This window comes from Phalacrocorax aristotelis, chromosome Z, assembly GCF_949628215.1.
Source record: "Phalacrocorax aristotelis chromosome Z, bGulAri2.1, whole genome shotgun sequence".
NCBI classification, from domain to species: Eukaryota; Metazoa; Chordata; class Aves; order Suliformes; family Phalacrocoracidae; genus Phalacrocorax; species Phalacrocorax aristotelis.
The window spans coordinates 26,846,766-26,863,527 of NC_134311.1; the positions used below are offsets into that span (position 1 = coordinate 26,846,766).

The 16,762-nt window shown below is 43.6% G+C and overlaps 1 protein-coding gene across 1 annotated transcript in view; it reads left to right on the forward strand.

The window, feature by feature from the left end:
• Positions 1 to 16,762, forward strand: part of LOC142050201 (neuronal acetylcholine receptor subunit alpha-7-like) — a 72,888-nt gene that overhangs the window by 27,556 nt on the left and 28,570 nt on the right. Inside the window, exons 5-6 of the mRNA XM_075078621.1 lie at positions 13,007 to 13,051; positions 14,799 to 14,908. Coding sequence (XP_074934722.1) covers positions 13,007 to 13,051; positions 14,799 to 14,908 — 155 coding nt within the window. The remainder of the gene's footprint in view (positions 1 to 13,006; positions 13,052 to 14,798; positions 14,909 to 16,762) is intronic.

A 16,762-nucleotide genomic window follows, 5' to 3' on the forward strand; every position in this document is an offset into this window, starting at 1 on the left:
CATTGGCTTCTCCCATCTTGTCTTTACTATGCAATGCAGTTGGAGGAGCCTGCCCTGAGATGAGGCTAGAAATATATGAAAGCAAAACCTGGAGGCACAGCCCTCTAATTGCCTTGACTGCAAGATGCTTTTTTCAGAATTGGAGTTTTAACCCATGGAAAATTTTAACATAATAATCCAAATCCTTTTTTTCATAATGAAGATGATTCTGTATGACAAACCATGATATATAGAGATAATTTCTATCATCTACATGGAAAAAACAAGCCAGGAGAACAATTTTCTCCATCTTCACCTGGTCAGTACAGCAAACAGCTGGACACGCTAGTGCTCCTTTCCATATACTACCCTGTCCATAGTCAGTATTATGGGCTGGTTTCCAATACACTGTCAATGTCATGGAAGGAGTAAGGAATAAAGAGAGATGTGCAAACCTTTGTGCAGTTGCAAACCAATTTGACAGAGGCCTCAAATATTTAAACTTTTTAAAGCTCTCATAATCTTTCTGAAAATGCATAGTGCATCAGGTGCTCTCCCTGGAGAGGTAAGCAGGACTCCAAAAGACTCGCCCTCCAGCATCGTGCTGTACAAGTGGCAGATCCAGCCAGTTGTGGTGTTCCTGGAGGCAGGCAGCAGCCACTCAGGCAGGGTAAGCAGCTTTCTGTTTTGAAATGTTAGCAACTGCATTGAGCTGGAAGAGAAAGAAAATCAGTACTCTCAATTAAAGTCACTCATTCATGGCAGGACCTCACAGTCGTCATCATGAATGAAAAAACAGAGAAATCCTCCAGCTAATTTCAAGTAAATTTCAGCAAGCAATTCCAGGTTTAGCAGAGGCTAAATATCTTGCTCCAGCCCTTCTTCTTCTACTGGTATTTTCTTGCAGTAATTTGAAGGTTGGGGTGGTGAAGGGAACTTTTTAGCCTTAGGGCTGTGACTGTACATTTTCAAAGTCAGTCAGGAGGAGTTACATAAAACCTTTTTTCAGCTGGGTTTCACATTCATGTATGAAACCCATCTTTCAGGAAATCAGCATTTCTTTAAGCACTTTATGTCAATGTCTATTACAACAAATTTAATTCCAGTCTTCCCCTTTGATTGTCCATAACAGCAAAGTGGTAATCTAAAAGGTCATATACACCAGAAACAAAGCTTTGCTTCCTTCCATCTCTGCATACACACAGATGCTAGAAGTTAATCAGCTCAGAGCATTAATGACTTGTCCCAGGCTCATGGTCTTGCAAACTGCACTTCAAGGTGTTTTTAAAAAACATCTGGAGTCACCTGAAATATTTATCTTGCGTGATATAAAAAGATGCCTGTCTCCTGTCTCTTGGGGAGGGGGTAGACAGGAAATCCTTTGGCAGTTAAGTCCCTGTGGTAAGAAGGGTCACCGTGGCATCAACAAGTGGCTAAACCAAACCGCCTGAAAAATCTACAAAACACTGCTCCCATGGATCTCTAAACCAGGAAGCAGGTTGTGAGCATGGACACAGCTCCTCAGCCTCCATGGCAAGCTGGACAGACTGCAGCATCTGCATGCTCCAGCTGTTGAAGAAAATGTTTGTTTAAAAGGAGAGTCATGGTAGCCACAGTGATGTAAAGAGTAGCAGGCAAGGCACAAAGAAGAGGTAACCTCTATTAGCTGACAGGCCATGGGGCAAACCACGTCCTCTGTTTACTCAGGTGGGAGGCCAGGGGTGAGTAGGCTCTGCCTCCTCAGCTGCCCTGCATGGTGCAAGACAAAGGAACTGGTGCACAGTTGTTTCTTGCTCAGGGGAGGGGATAGACAGCATCACAGTCTTGACAATGGTATATGAACTAACAAAGCACAAAGTGGCTCTTTCTTGACTGCTCCATTACCGTAACAGACCAGGGTGCTAGGCAAGGTCCCAGCCTGAGGGAACTTCATGCACCATTCTCCCTGGGGAGGAAACAAAAACTCTGTGCTCAGAGGAGCGTGGTGTGCCAATGCATACAACAGTACTGCTGGACTCACTGGGATGCTTTGCAAGTAGTCACTGCAACAGATGTGAGACAGTGGACCCTGGACTGGTTTCCCTGTGGGACAAAACAATATAAAGAACAGAAAACAAGTCTACTGTTTTATTGTTGCATACAAGGAAGAAGGGCTCTGCCACTGATATTCACAGAAACTCACTCTTTACCCTTGCCAAGACCTGATATCACATCTAATGCACTTCTACCTGGGACAGGTTCCATGGCATGCCTCCATAAGTCTGTTTCCTACAAATACTGTATTATAATGTAATTAAATCTAAATTAATCTTCTGCAGCCAGCCTGCTGAGAACAGCATTGATGACAATCCAGATTCACTCTGCTATTTAGAGGGGAATGACAGCTCTGAGGTCCCTGTGGTTTGCCAAATAGTAGTGACAAGTGACTTTACTTAGAATCTTACCTCCTCTTCTCACATCCATTGGAGAAAATTTCACAGTGTGACTACCTTGGATTAGGTTTTCTGCTCCTACCAGCATGCATTTATCTGGACAGGATCTGTGCCACCATACTCAAAGCCATGAAGAACATGTTCTCTGCTTGTCACAGTTGTGGTAGACAAATGCAAGTGAAGGACTTCTTGTCATTAGGGTTAGGACTTTTTCAAAAATTATATTAATTCACAACTACAGCCAAGACAGGCCTCTTACATCCATGAAAGAATGAGCAGAAAGAGGGACAGTTACACCCCCAGTTTAGCAGCAGGGCTCAGTTCAGTTTGCCTTGCCCTATAAGCGTAAGGACAACTTCATACTGAGCCATCTCATGTGTATGCAGTTTCTGAGGGTCACTTTTGCTTGGAGCCTGCCCTCCACCATTCCCTGGCAGAAGCCAGACATTCACCTTGTATCAGCAAGACGTTTGGCTGGTGGTCTCTCCTACAGAGCACTTTCAGGCCCTGCCAAGCTCTGCCAACCCAAGCAAGTGTAGACCACATCCAAGAGTACCTGGAAAAAAGGTCTCTTCTTATTTTGTCTAAGAGCTGAAACAGTTGGTCAGACTAGAGCAATTAAGAAATGAGGCATGATATTTTTCACAGCAGAGGAAATACAAGCATTTTTCCCTTGGCTTGTTGTGATAGGAGCCCCCTAGGTAGAAACCATTTGTCATCATGAATGACATTTTTCATTGCTTCCGTTAGCATTTACAGGGGAGTTTATCTGAAGGAGTCTACATCCTTTATGTGGAAGCACTAGAGAGGTATTTTTAAAAAATACAGTCTTTATCTTCCAGCTTTCTTTCTGCTAGTGATACTATTTACTATTATCTTTGGGTCAGTGCATCAGTACCACTGCAACGATAGTCTCGCTGCACTTGGTGGTCCACAGGAAACCCTTGTTTTATTAGCTTTCTAGGCCGCATGTTTCCTCAAACTGCAAATTTAAATGTACAAAGACAAAAAGAAACAAAACAGTCAATCAGCAGAAGAGTATGAAGAAGAAAACCATGCCAGACCAGAAATATATCACACATTTAAAATAAAAATCTAAATGAAGAGTCTAATTTTAAGAAGAGTGCTACCAGGTGCCTACATGATGCTGCAGAGATAATAAATGCCTCAAAATTCTCTTCCAAAAGCAAACACACCTCTGAGGTTTCTAGTAACTACTGTGTTGTTGCCTTTCAGAGGCTGTGCACTGCTAAGTACACTCATTAGACTTGTGCAAGAAAGAGGGCCTAGCTGCCACACTGTCCCTGACAATGTTGCCTCCTGCGGAGCCTGCAGGGTCTGGCTGTTCAGCTCCCTGCATATGGTGAAGTCCTGTGGTACTTTTCTCCTCCATGTTGACCCTTAGAGCTGCCACTGACCCAGAAACCCCCCAGCAGCTAACAGGTTGCCTGAGTATGTAATCCTACATGGTTATTAAGATGTTCTTGTGGAAATTTCCTCTTGTTTCAGAGGGCATAACAACTAGAAAAAGAGACTGCCCAGGGAGAAGCAACAGAAATACTGAAAAAACCCCAACTACCCACAAGCCATTTTTCACTTGCAGAAGCCAAAAAATACATAATTTTACTGTATTTTGGACTGCAAAATCAAAACAAATGCTATATCTGGAATATTTACTAGGTACTAAATAGTATTAGTACTAATACTAGATACTAATACTATTACTAACTATTACTAACTATTACTATTACTAACTACTAGTACTACTAGTAATAGTACTAGTTCTGAATAGTGTATAAAATGATTGTACATCCTAGGGACTGCAGGATTATCCCAAGCCTGATCACATGCTTGCAAACAATCCCACTTAAAATGCAGTTTTTTGTTGCTGCAGTGTGTCAAAGTTCTTGACAGGTTTGGAAAGCAGCAAGACAAGGTAACAGAAGAGCTTAGTGGTGCAACATAGAACAAAGGTTCAGTTTTTCTACTGAAAACTGGGTCCATGCCTTGCTGTGCAGAGAAACAAAGGGGAAGGGTCTGCATGTGCTTCCCCTGAGTGCTCAGATGCAGTCACTACCACTGTAAGAAGCATACTAGCTTAGCAGCACAGCAGTTTTTTTCTCCAGGACCGAGTCAAACTACTGGGGTCAAGCTTTAGCTTGCACTGGTTTTCCCCTAAATCAGAGACTGCAGACATGATGGGCTTGGAGATTTTTGATTTTGGGTTGGTTTGGGTTTTTTCTGAGGAAACGTTTGGTAAGAGAACAACTTTCAAATACATGCATCTTTTCACATCAGGCTTGCCTTCATCAGCCTGCTTGGTTCCCGGGTGATCTGCTCCTCAGTTGACAGGACGTTTGAACTCAGTCCCCAAGAGCTGGTGTGCAATGAGCTCTTTGCTGGAGCGTTCTCCAATTGAGTGAGAATTGCTAAAGCTAGAGGCTGCCTGAAAGTAGATTCTATGCCATAAGGTGAAGGTGAGAAGGCTGGAGGAAGGCAATGCCCAGCCCTGTGATATCTTCTGTCTGATACAGCCCTCGTAGTCTGATTTTTTTCACATAATCTCTATCAAACCTGAGTGCCTTTAGCAGATATGTCCTTGCTTTTAAGTACTTTTGTTTCATAAGTTGCAAGACAGAGAAGGGTCTTGTTATACTCAACCAACTTGTGAAAGCAGCTCTGCTTTCTTATCTGAAAATGTGCTTATTCATTCCGGCAAGCATTAATGTAACATAGGCACTGTTTCCCCCTTTGCAAGGTGTGGCTGGATGCAAGAGGTGCCACAGGGCTGCCAGGCAGCCAGTGCTGGCAGTGGTCCTGCCAGTGGAGCAGAGGAGGGTGGCAGCCAGAGGTGCTGACCCTGGGGCAAGCCAAGCCATCATCCTCCTAACCATCCCATCCTTTAGGGCAGTCTTTCTACGGCTGGTTCTGCAGGTGAATTAAAAAGCCAGAAAGTTCAAGGGTTAAATTTCTAGGTCTCTCTTCCTAAACTGACTTTACAGCAGCTAGATCATCCCCTCCCAGAACCATCACATGTCCAAATCTCTGCATTGGGTGTTACGTAGCAAACCCAGATCAAGAGAAAAGTGATTCAAGGAAACAAATATAAATATGCCAGTAAACAGAAGCACCTGTTCACATAGTATTTGCAATATAGTATCAGTACTCACTAGATTAAACCACGATAGTGATAGAATATCCTGTACCAATCTTTTATGGATAGATAACATCAACAACATAAGCTTGACCACTCAAGACTGAAACACAGAGTATGTGAAAAAGAGAAGTAATAAGGAAAGGGTTATGAAGCCAGTATTCTGAATTTTATTTAATTACAAAGCATTGATAAGTGCTAGAGACATAAACTGACTCCTTTGACCTTCTGAAGTATCCTTTTTTTTCCCTCTCCTTTGTGAGCTATGTTTACTCTATTTCTCCTTGTATAGACCTACTGTACCAAACCACGTAATTCCAGGAAGTTTTTTCTTCAGCAGAAATTTCAGGCTTGAGAACAAATTCAGATAGACTGATGCAAAATGGTGTAAATGAGAAGGAAAACGGAGTGGACATCATTATAAAAGCTGAAAATCAGTAATTAGTGATCATAAATAGTAGTAATTAAAACTGCAGGCAGAAAAATTACAGATAGGTAGCTAGACCAACAGATTCATTAAAATTAAATACCAAACTCTCTCTCCTGGTCATACAGCTCACTTACTTTGACCAGTTTTGAACTCTGGAATAAATGACCTCTTCATTACCATGGAACGAGCTTGAAAAGTGGGAAAGCCAGGGCTAACTGAGCCATGATTTAGTATTTTGGCTCCCTTATAAATGTCAGGCATTATCAAATGTCACTACACCAATTAAACATGCGACACATGAGTTTGCTAGCATAATGAAGTTCGGCACCATGGGTATTATGGCTTCCCATCTAATACTACTTAGTGCACACACTTGCATGACGTATTATGATGAAGCCTTGATTACCTGAATTTTACCTGCAGCTTTTTGTCATTGGCTTCTGACTGGCTCAGGGCAAAGAGTGTGTGTGGGGCTCACTTGGTGAGCAGCAATTCAACAGTTTGTTTTCTTTTGGCATGGTTCCACAAGCTGTACTTGGGGACCATGGCTCTAACAAAAGAATGGCCGATTTCCTTCTGGGGTTTTCAGTGGTGGTCATCCAGTGTGGGCATTTCACAATTAACTAACCAATTTGCTGCCTGTGTGCTGAAAGGCAAGCTGTTTGAAGCTGTGAGAATTTAGATCTTGAGCCTATGGATATTCCTTAATCTTGGGTAACTAATCTGAGCCATCAAGGATTTTTAAAGAGACTTTAGTACTTTTACATCAGCTCCCCAAAGTGCACAGGAGCAAAATTTATTTGAAGTGAGGTTTTCTTTAATATTCCTCAGGAACTTAGCAGCAGTAGCAGACAAATGAATTCATCCTTTCAGGAAGCACTCAGCTGCTTGAAATGGAAAACATTTTCCACATCTTCTTCCAGGAAAGGCAGCAGGGTCCCCAGAAATCAGAGACAACTTCTGGCCATGCCTTGCTGTTGCCAGGGTATTGTGGAAACTTGCATGGGGCAGGGGCACTGCAAATGGTCACAAATTTAAAGCCACTAGGTGCAATAAAGCAGTTAAATAAAAGCTGTTGGGGTGGTCTTGAACCTAGTATTTCTTAGTCTCGGTGTTTGGAAGGTTAGTATTTTAACACTGTGTTCTCTGAGTGTAACTCCTGAGAGACAGTGACTTCAGCTCCTCAGTGAAAACCTTCTCCCCATTTTTCATCCCTGATCACAGGCTTTAAGAGCTCACTTGAGTTTTGGAACAGGCCTATGTCCCCTTACTTCACTGTGCTGTCACAGCAGCGTGCAAATACAGGAAGAAAAAACGAAGGCAGCCTTGTAGATAGCTTGAGTGTGTCTCTGATAAGTACTCAGGGTTGGCCTATTTGGGACCTTTCTCAACCCTCCTCCCACTGCTGTCCCTGTTATTTCAAATACTGAAAAAGACAATGAATAATGAATAGCTTGGAATAACGGTTTGTATCTAGTCCTGTTTATTGAAACACCTGCCAAATGTGCACAAAACACATGGAGGGCTATTTCAGGATGAGGTATGCACCCTGGAGAATACAAAAACCACTATACAAACACACCTACATGCTATGTGTGGATGACTTGGAATTTTAATGGAGGACTGGCTGCTTTTGGCTGGTCCTTTCCCCCAGGAACCAAGCATGTGACGCACTCTGACCCAGCTCTTGGTGTTTCCATGAGAAGCATCTGTGAAACAGTGGGACAAAGCTGGTGGCTTCAGTTTCCCCAGGACCCTGTGTCAGTGTGGGGACAGAGAGTCCCTAGGATGTGCAGGTGTTTGTTGAAGTGCTTGAGGTCAAACAGTCTCAAACGTAGTGATGGAGTCTATAACATGACACATTTCACAGCAGTCCTGATCTTCAGGCACTGCTGAGAAGCTGCATCTTTGAAAAATAAAATTAGTTTCCTAAGACAGGTACCCACAGCCCTGGGCTGTAGTTGAAGATCATGTGACATGTCAGGGCAAGAACAATTCTGCCTTTTTTCACCACAGTGGCAGAGTAAATTGGAAAACGTGGGCAAAAAGGCAGGTGAGGCACAAATCTGTAGTGTTGGAAGACCCTCAGTCACCAGTTGTGTGAGTGAGAAGTACCTAGGCATCAGGTATCTCTTGATCAGCTGATGTTACCATAGCAACATTTATTAAAACTTTTTAATGAGACCCCTGAAATATAAAGGCTGTCCAGCGATACTTACTGAATGTTGCCAAGGCAACCTATGTTTTCCTCAAACTGTCTGGTTTTGTGAAACTTCAACCATACAATGCATTTAAGCTGAGTTTCGGTTAATCAACCGAAGATTGTGGGCAGATGGGTATTTCAGCAATGGAAAGGACTGCCTGTTGCAGCCATAGATGGAGTATACAGGCATTTGAAAGCCTCATCAATTCCTTTTGATACTCATGATCAAAATATTGTGCAGAGACCAATGCCTCTGTAAACAAAACTTTCCAAGCCTCCATGTCAATGTCTCCATGTCTCTTCACCATATTCCTCCTCATATTCAGGCACAAAAACAGTGTTTAAAAAAAAAAAAAGAAAGAAAGAAAGAAATTAACTAATGTAGCCACGTATGGCCTTCGGTGACCTCTGAGAATCATCTGTTCAGTTTGGGTCTTTTCTGAGCCGTGTCTTGCAATAAATCAATGGCTGCTTCAACTCCCAGTTCTGTGGCTCTGTAAGAGGGCAAGGATTAACGATACCTGTCAGTCACCTGTTAGCAAGCACCTTGCTACAGAGATGACACATTACCATATGATGTGACTAGTGAACCAGGAAGGGCTTTGGGTTTTTTGTCCATGTGCTGTGAACCAGATAATTACATGGCTGAGGGCTGTTATATTTATCTAGATGTTGGCGGAGCAAGGGAGAATCTACTGATAGGCAGCCGTGCAGGAGGCAGGCAGACCTACATACATTGTAAGCTTTGGATTGAGAGCAGGGAAAACAAAACCAAACTAAAACACTCACATGTCACAGCATGTGCACAAGAATAAACCAAACTAACCCTGACACTCTCCACGGGTCAAATGTGGCTGTAGGAATAAGCAGATATCCAGGGCAGCGGATTAATTTGGCTCAGGCCAGAGATAGAAAGGGGAGAAAGTGACCCAGATAAAGACAGGAAGGATTTAGAGGACAACTTTTGCCCTAGCTAGTGACCACAGCATTAGCTTTTCCAGCATTTTTGAATACCAGAAGGAAACTGGTTTGTCTGAGCTGAACATTTGCAATGCAGGCAAACTGTCAGGGGAGTGCTGGAAAAGCATCTCTGGGGACTAGTTATCTCCAGCCTCACCTGGGATTTTAGCAGGGCTGCTTTGGTTTGCTGCAGGGAAAGCCAGAGGCTGAGAGACTGCTAAACATGGAGGGAAGGTCATCGCCGAGGCTGACAGTGCCAAGTCAGACAGAAACCTTGCACAGGAAAAGCAGTATGATGGATTATTCAAGTTTTCTCCTGGAAGGAAAGGCAGCCTCAAAACTAACCTTAAATCCCTCTGCACAAACCAATGACACACAGTAAGAGAAGCTCCTCCAGCACTTCCCAAGCTCAACAATTAGCTTTTACTTAGGCAAAGCAGTGCTGGCCAGTGACCTTTTGCGACAGAGTATGGGACACACTCTCATGGTTATCTGTAAGTGTCTTTGTAACTGACAAAAGTGGTCCCTCCTGTGCCAGGGTATCTCAGCAATGCACGCAGTCCACAGGTCATGATGAAGTCAGCAGGACCTGTGGTTCCTCTGCAGCTCTGGAAAGGCAAGGCCATCAGCCTACTCCGAAGGCCAAACTATCTCCTTACAGGATGCAAAGCTACTTGGCTCAGTAAACCACCATACCTGCAGAAACTGAAAGCTCCATAAACACTTCTGCCCTTGAAATCCTCTTTCTCTAACAGGGGATGGATTCAGACTGTGGACACTCCCACAGTCCTCCCCTCCTGGGAAGCCCCAGCATGCACTCTTTTCCTGGCCAGGATCCTTGGAGTCTTTCTTTAGAAGGGGCTTAGCAAGAGAGCTACACCTGGACAAATGCCTGCCCAGTGTAAAGTGTGTTTTGCTGCTTCTGCAAACGAGGCACTTCTGCCAAACTCATATTCTTGTTTGGAAAATTTGCTGTTCCATCCTGCAATAACGTTGATTGGTGCTGAATATGGAAGTAATATTTTCTATATTTTGCTGTCCATAAAGACAAACGCCCTTTGAAAGCTCAGCAACCTGAGGGCAAGGACAAGAATAGACTTTGAATGGCCATGAAAACATCCTGAAGTGACATTTTTTTCCCCCGAGGCTGAGAGACCTAAAGCCCTGGTGAGACTTTGTGCTTTTGCTGACTGCTATTATCAAAAGGCAAGACAAGGAAGACCATGGAGGGCATGGTTACACTGTAGATAAACCCTTGAGAAGTGAAATAGATAAGCTTTCCTTTGACTGCAAAACAAATCTGAGAAGCAGGACAAACATGATGAGCACAGTAGCCCTGTGAAAAGGAGGCAAAGCATATCCAAGATAGGTAATAAATTTAATGCTACCTGAAATACATGGCTGATGAGTTGTTTGGAGTCAAAGCTGATTACTAAGGTCATTAGCATCTGACCTGGAACAAGGAGCTCGCAGAGATGTGACAGGGGAGCAAGTAAGGGCAGCAGACTGTTTTGTGAAATACAGAAGTCAGCCCTAGATGTTCTCTTTTTTAGACATGGATTCTGTCAAGCACAAACTTTCTATGTCAGGTAAAAGGGAATTTGCTTGTAAATCCAGAGCCATGCATAAAAGGCTCCTGACAGGATGCATCTCCACATGCCGGAAACCCACAGGCCCACCAGATCTACATTGCACTTTAACGCATCCCCCTGTGGCTCTCAAGTAGCTAACGAACAGAGGAAGATTCCCTCCTCCCCTTCCCTATAGCATGCAATGTATAGGGGAAAATCCTTCCTTTTACACAGTAAAGGAATTGCCTAACTGTTGCTGCCCATCTTTTCGGTCATGGTGTTCAGGCTTCTTTAGCAGTACACAGAAAGACTTTGCAAGGAGGACACATGCAGCTTACAATCATCAAGTAGATATTTATTGGCTAGCAACACAAAGTATTGCTAGGATTTAATGAGCAGCTCAGACAAGCATCATGCTCACCATCCCTAGAAGACACCTGAGGAATCACTGGTGGCCAGGAAGGCATCAGCCAGATGGGGAAGGGCTAGCCTCTGGGTATCCCCAGGATACGGCCTCTGTATTGATGAGTTGCTTTCATTTCCCAGGTCATTTGACACAGATAGCCCTGATAACCCCATCAATTACCAGCTCTGTTTTTTTTCACTTTAGGATATTATACCTTTCCAAGGTGGTGTTTATCCTTTTGAATCCTGTAGCATCTAAAAACCACGTCTCAACAAGCTTAACCCTGTGTGTGATTTTTCTTCTCTTATTGTGGACTTTCTTACAATTGTTTCAGCAACTGCAACTAAGGGGACAAACGGAGTATCAGATGGACAGGGCCTCTGGAGGTGGATTGTGGTTTGCACAGAGAGGCACATATTTTCTGCCACAATTTGGGGAGCGGTAGAGAGGTGAAAATGAAATGTATGAACAGTGTAACATGATATAAAATACCAGCTGATTTTTGTGTGGCATCTCCCAGCAGCAGAAGCAGTTTAGGCCTGTCTCAAGGGTAGTCAAGAGGAGCAGAAGAGGAAGTAGTGTGATAGATAGTTTTGCGTGGAGGACTATGGCAAAGGCCCGTTTCATACCTGAAGTTTGCTTTCCCTGGGGACAGGAGCCTGGCTGCAGAGGATAACTCTGCCCACAGTGCCAAACAATCAGGAATCCTCCAGATCAATGATGTCTCCCTTTTTAGGTTGGGGTGTTTCTGCAGGTCCAACAACCCAAGTGAGAGAAGAAAAGAGATCATGACACAGACAGGGTTCGTGCTAAGTGATTAGCAGTACCAGTATCATGTGTGCTGGGAAATCAGTAATTAGAAGGCTTCTCCAGGCAGTTCTGCTTCATGCATTAGCCTGGGAGTCTGCAGTCATGCAGTGGTTCCTGCATGGAACACTCAATAAGTAAACCAAAGGTCTCGCAGAAGAAAGCACACACCTCATGATGCAGCTCAAAGTGAGATGAGGCAGCCTGCTTTTGAATAACTCACATCTTTCCTGGTGCTTCTGGGTCAGTTTCTTTGCATATGTACTTTGAGGGTAACTCTAAGGGGAGGAGGGCTGTGGCAGTAGCACCACAGGGTCATGCACCTGCAGGCTAACTGCAGCAAGCTGGGCACCCTGCTGCTCCCCACAGCACTTGGAGACAAGCTTGGTGAGAGCTTCTTTGTTTCTGTTGTGAGTCAGAGCTACTTCCCTGTGGCCTCCGCATGCAGGTGTCTGAACGCACAGACTCCTGCTCTGTGCAGGTGCCATGTTAGCTCCCTCTCAGGCAGCATTTGTGTCCTTTTGCCATGTGCTAGATTTTGCCCAAGGTCAGCCCTTCCTTCCCTTTCAGCCTGAACTAAGCTACATAACACACACTCCAAAGGAAGAGCACTACCAGCACTGTTTCAACAGTGTTTTGCAGTGGCAGCAAATATAACGTAAAATCTCTCCAACTACTGCATGCTGCATGGTACTGGAAATTGTCTTGTTTTGACCAACTAGCTAGAAGGAAAAACTTGTGCTTTTGGTAAGCAGTCCTACTGTCCCCAGCAAATTAAGAGTGATTACCTATTATTTTCACTTCTGTTGTTCATTGGTTACGATAAATGCAGGAGGTCTGTAGGTTTAAAAGATAGAAAAGAGCCGTTATTGTCTGGGCCATATAATGCAGTTGAGTAATTTTGCACTGAGCTCACAATCTACTCTATAAAGTTTGTGTTTATTCACCCCAAGAGTCTGAGTTTTCTAAAGGAAACCAAAACTCTTCCATTTGTAATCAAACTGTACTCTGAGTCTCATCCCTTTTTCTCTTCTCTTCCATTTCCTTCCCCCATTTGTTCAAAGGATGAGAAGAATCAGGTATTGATCACAAATGCTTGGCTGCAGATGGTGAGTAACCTGTGTCAATAAAGCAAAAAAACCCTTTCTAATAGCAAACCACTGAATGTGATTTCTTAGCTGAAAAGCAAGACTGCTGTCTTTTATCTTGTCTATAATGTGAAACAAGCAGGCATTCTGAGTCCTCTGAAATTTCTTTTGTGCTCCTTTTAGAGCTGAAAATTAAATGCAGGAGACTACTTTAATCCTTTTGGCAGACCTGTTGGCCTTTGGAGTGTGAAATCAACTGTGTTGTTAGGCCAGTGGATGTAGGGATCTAGTAGCGAAGAGACCAAGGTTATGGTGACACCATAGCAGAAGGAGACACTCTTCAAGGGCCTCAAGGCCCTCTCCAAGGCCAGTGACAGAGACTTGTTGTGAAGGAGCCAGACAGCCAGTAAGACTCAGGCACCCTGCACTCAGTTTCTTCTGGGCAAATCCCCACTTCCCTCTGAAATGTGGAGCCAGGGGTGCCTCTGTGGAGGGCAGGGCACAAAGATCCCCAGCACTTGCCCCTGAACACAGAAGCAATGCAGCCATGCTGGACTATGTGGAGACTGCTTGGACTGGGTGGTGGGGTGGCCAGGGACCACAAGGATCCCCATGCTGCATTGCTACTGGCAGTGCCCATGCACGTCAGTGGAAGCATTGCCTTCCCTTGCACTTTACAAACCTCATCCATAAATGTTCCTCCTCCCTCTTCTGCAACCTGCTTCAGCTGAAGAGTGACCTGCACTGGCCATGCAGGATAAACAAAACTGATCTTCACTTAGGGCTTTGGGGGAGGGAGTTTCCCATCAGGTCTGCTGCTGGCTGCATACGGGGAGAGGTATAGTCTTTTCTTATCACTTATAAACTGATGTCCGTAATGGTTTGTGCTCAGTAAAGATGCAGCTCTGGAGGGAAAAGCCTGTGAGAGACCTGAATGATTGAATTTATTCTGCTTTGACTTGAGCAGCCAAATACTATCTCATGTTAATGGGTGCAGATGAAAGACTTTCTTCCTCGGCTAGCTGCTGGGATTTACAGCAGAAATGAGTTGTTTTCTATTGCAAAACCTAACCCAGACTAACCTATAGAACTACAGGATTGTTAGGATGGGGCCTGTGGGACCCCTGCAAAGATGTTCCACAGTTATAGCACTGGTAACTGTTTCCCTTGCAGCCCTTTGATACAGTTCTGCTGTAGGTCACAAGGTTTGGTGCAAAAGCTGTGCCTGCACCTTTCTTGAATTACTGTTTGTGCTGGGGTGGAGGAGGGGGGATCGGAAACAATCCCTTGGGATATACCATTCACTTGCCCACCTCTCATAGCAAGGTGGTTATTAAAAGAATCACCCAACCTTTGTAACAGATTAAATTATTTCCACCAAAGAGGGACTGTCAGACCATGGTCCATGTACCACTGATGACACCCAAGACATTCAAGCCACCTCAGCTCAGAAACTGTGTGCCTCATGGAGGTGCCTACTGCCAGTGTTTCTGCCAGCCCACCAGAAAAGGTTTGGGATGCCTGGCTTCATGCCACAAGGTGGAGGAGTTAGACCCTAAATTAAATTACAGCTCACAGCATTCAGTCACCACACTGTGGATTCCACAGTATGCATGCCAACCTTTTTTAATAATTAAAGCCAAGAATTAAACTATTGTCATACTACTGCTATTGCTACTGGCAAAATCCATTCTGTTCCCATAATATTCCAGAAAACTTAAAAGACATTTACCAGCTCATATAATCTCATGTATGTATTTGCCAACAGTACTGGGTTGATGTTTACTTGTCTTGGGATCAGTATGAATACCCAGGTGTGCAGAACTTGCGATTTCCAGCTGACCAGATTTGGGTACCAGACATTCTTCTGTATAACAGGTAAGCAAGACGTGTAATGGCCAGTGGGAGCCTAGAACTAGAGCATTAGATACTGAAAATCAACCATGTTTCACTAATATTCTGGGGATTTTTCCAACTGGGAATTTTGCTCTTACTTTTGAAACAGTAACAATAAAAGCAAACAAATGCCAGCTAATAGATATTTCTAAGAGTCTGTCTGTGTCTTCCCTGCTGTAGTTCTGCAGATATCTTCTTTACCTTTTCCCAGTGAATGCAGAGAGAAAACAATCCTTATAATTACCATGGCTGTCCTGGAAAATTATTATCATATCTCTGCCATAGTGTTCCTGCCTGAACTAAACAAACAAATTTTCCTGTCACTTTCCTCATCACTCATATTTTATAAATCTCTCCATCATTCCTGTTCCCCTCTGAACACTCTCTAATCTGTTTTTCTTCCTCCAGAGCGGTAATTCAGTTCTCTAGCCAGCATTTCTGTAGTGTTGAATGGAGTGGAAAGTCTCTAGACAGATGTTTTCGTAAGGCTTTCTAGGAGGAGGGGATTTTGGTTTTGCTCTGATTAACATCTTAGTTTTGGACTTGTTTTTTGATCTGTCACAAACCCCAGATGTTGTACTTCAGCCTTGCCGTCTTACTAGATTTTTTTTTCTGACAGTTTTAAGGGTAATGCTTTCTAAACATCAAAACTGAATTTCATTCTGTTTGTGTCCAGTTCACCAAGATCTGTTCCCATTCCAAGCCCTCACTACAAGATATCCGAAGGAGGCTTGCAGTATCCTCAATTGTTTAAATGTTCTTCTACATTTTACTCCTCAGTCTTTTTATTCATTTTCAGCCTTTGAAAAGGAGGCATATAGCTTGGTCCTGGTATTACTGCAGTTTGTTTATAAGAACAGCAGGTGGCAAAGGCTTTCTGAAGTTCAGATATATCACCTGCCTCCTCTGAGTTAGTAAGAAAATTAGATTGATTTGATGCAGTTGGCCCTTGTGCCAACATCTGTGCCAGCTGTTTTCATCTTATTATCTTTGAAGTTAGTCTGATGTGTCTATAATTTGACCTTTTTTAAAACAAAAAAAAATCAGGGTTCTCTTTGATCTTCCCTAATTCACTGAGCCATTCCTTGTTCTCCACAAGCTCTCACAGATAATTGTTACTGCTTCAGAGAGTATTTCGGCAAGTCCCTTCAGTTCTCAAGAGTAAACGTCATCAGCCCTGCCAACCGGAATCTGTCTTATCTACGTCTTTAACCTGTTCCTCCCCTATTCTGCCCTGGACTCCTGCCACTGTGCGAGAATTAATTGTGGTGAGCCACAGACTGTGAAGAGTGAAGCACAGAGGATGCAGGATACTGCAGCTCTCTGCACCCTGTTGTTTCCTTTCCTTCAACAGCAAGTAATGGATCTATTTGGTCCTTTGTCTTTTCCTTGTTTCCTTGCATTTATAAAAACCTTTCTTGCTGCCTTTTATGTGTTTTGATAGCTGTCATTCATTCTGCACTTAACCTTTTCAATTTGATACCCTTTTTTCCTGCTGGGGAGTGATGACTTGTATGTGAATAAAGAATAGGTCACAGGAGGGATGGAGAATCTGAATTTCCATGTCTGGTTGTCAGACAGGGTGTGTAAGATGGTGTAGTCATGCAACGTAGACCTGCACATAGCCATTACAGGCAAGGTTCTACAGCATCAGCCAGGGTAACCCTCTGTAGTTAATTTCTTCCAAAGAGACCCTCTGGAGCAAGACCCCACACCTTCTCCCTTGAAGAATTCTTGTCTTTGTCCAGCTCATTACTCCCTTAATTTTCTCAGAATTGCTGGAATACTAAAGAAATTATCTTTTCTTGGTCCCTTTCACCTGGTTTTTGCTCTTAG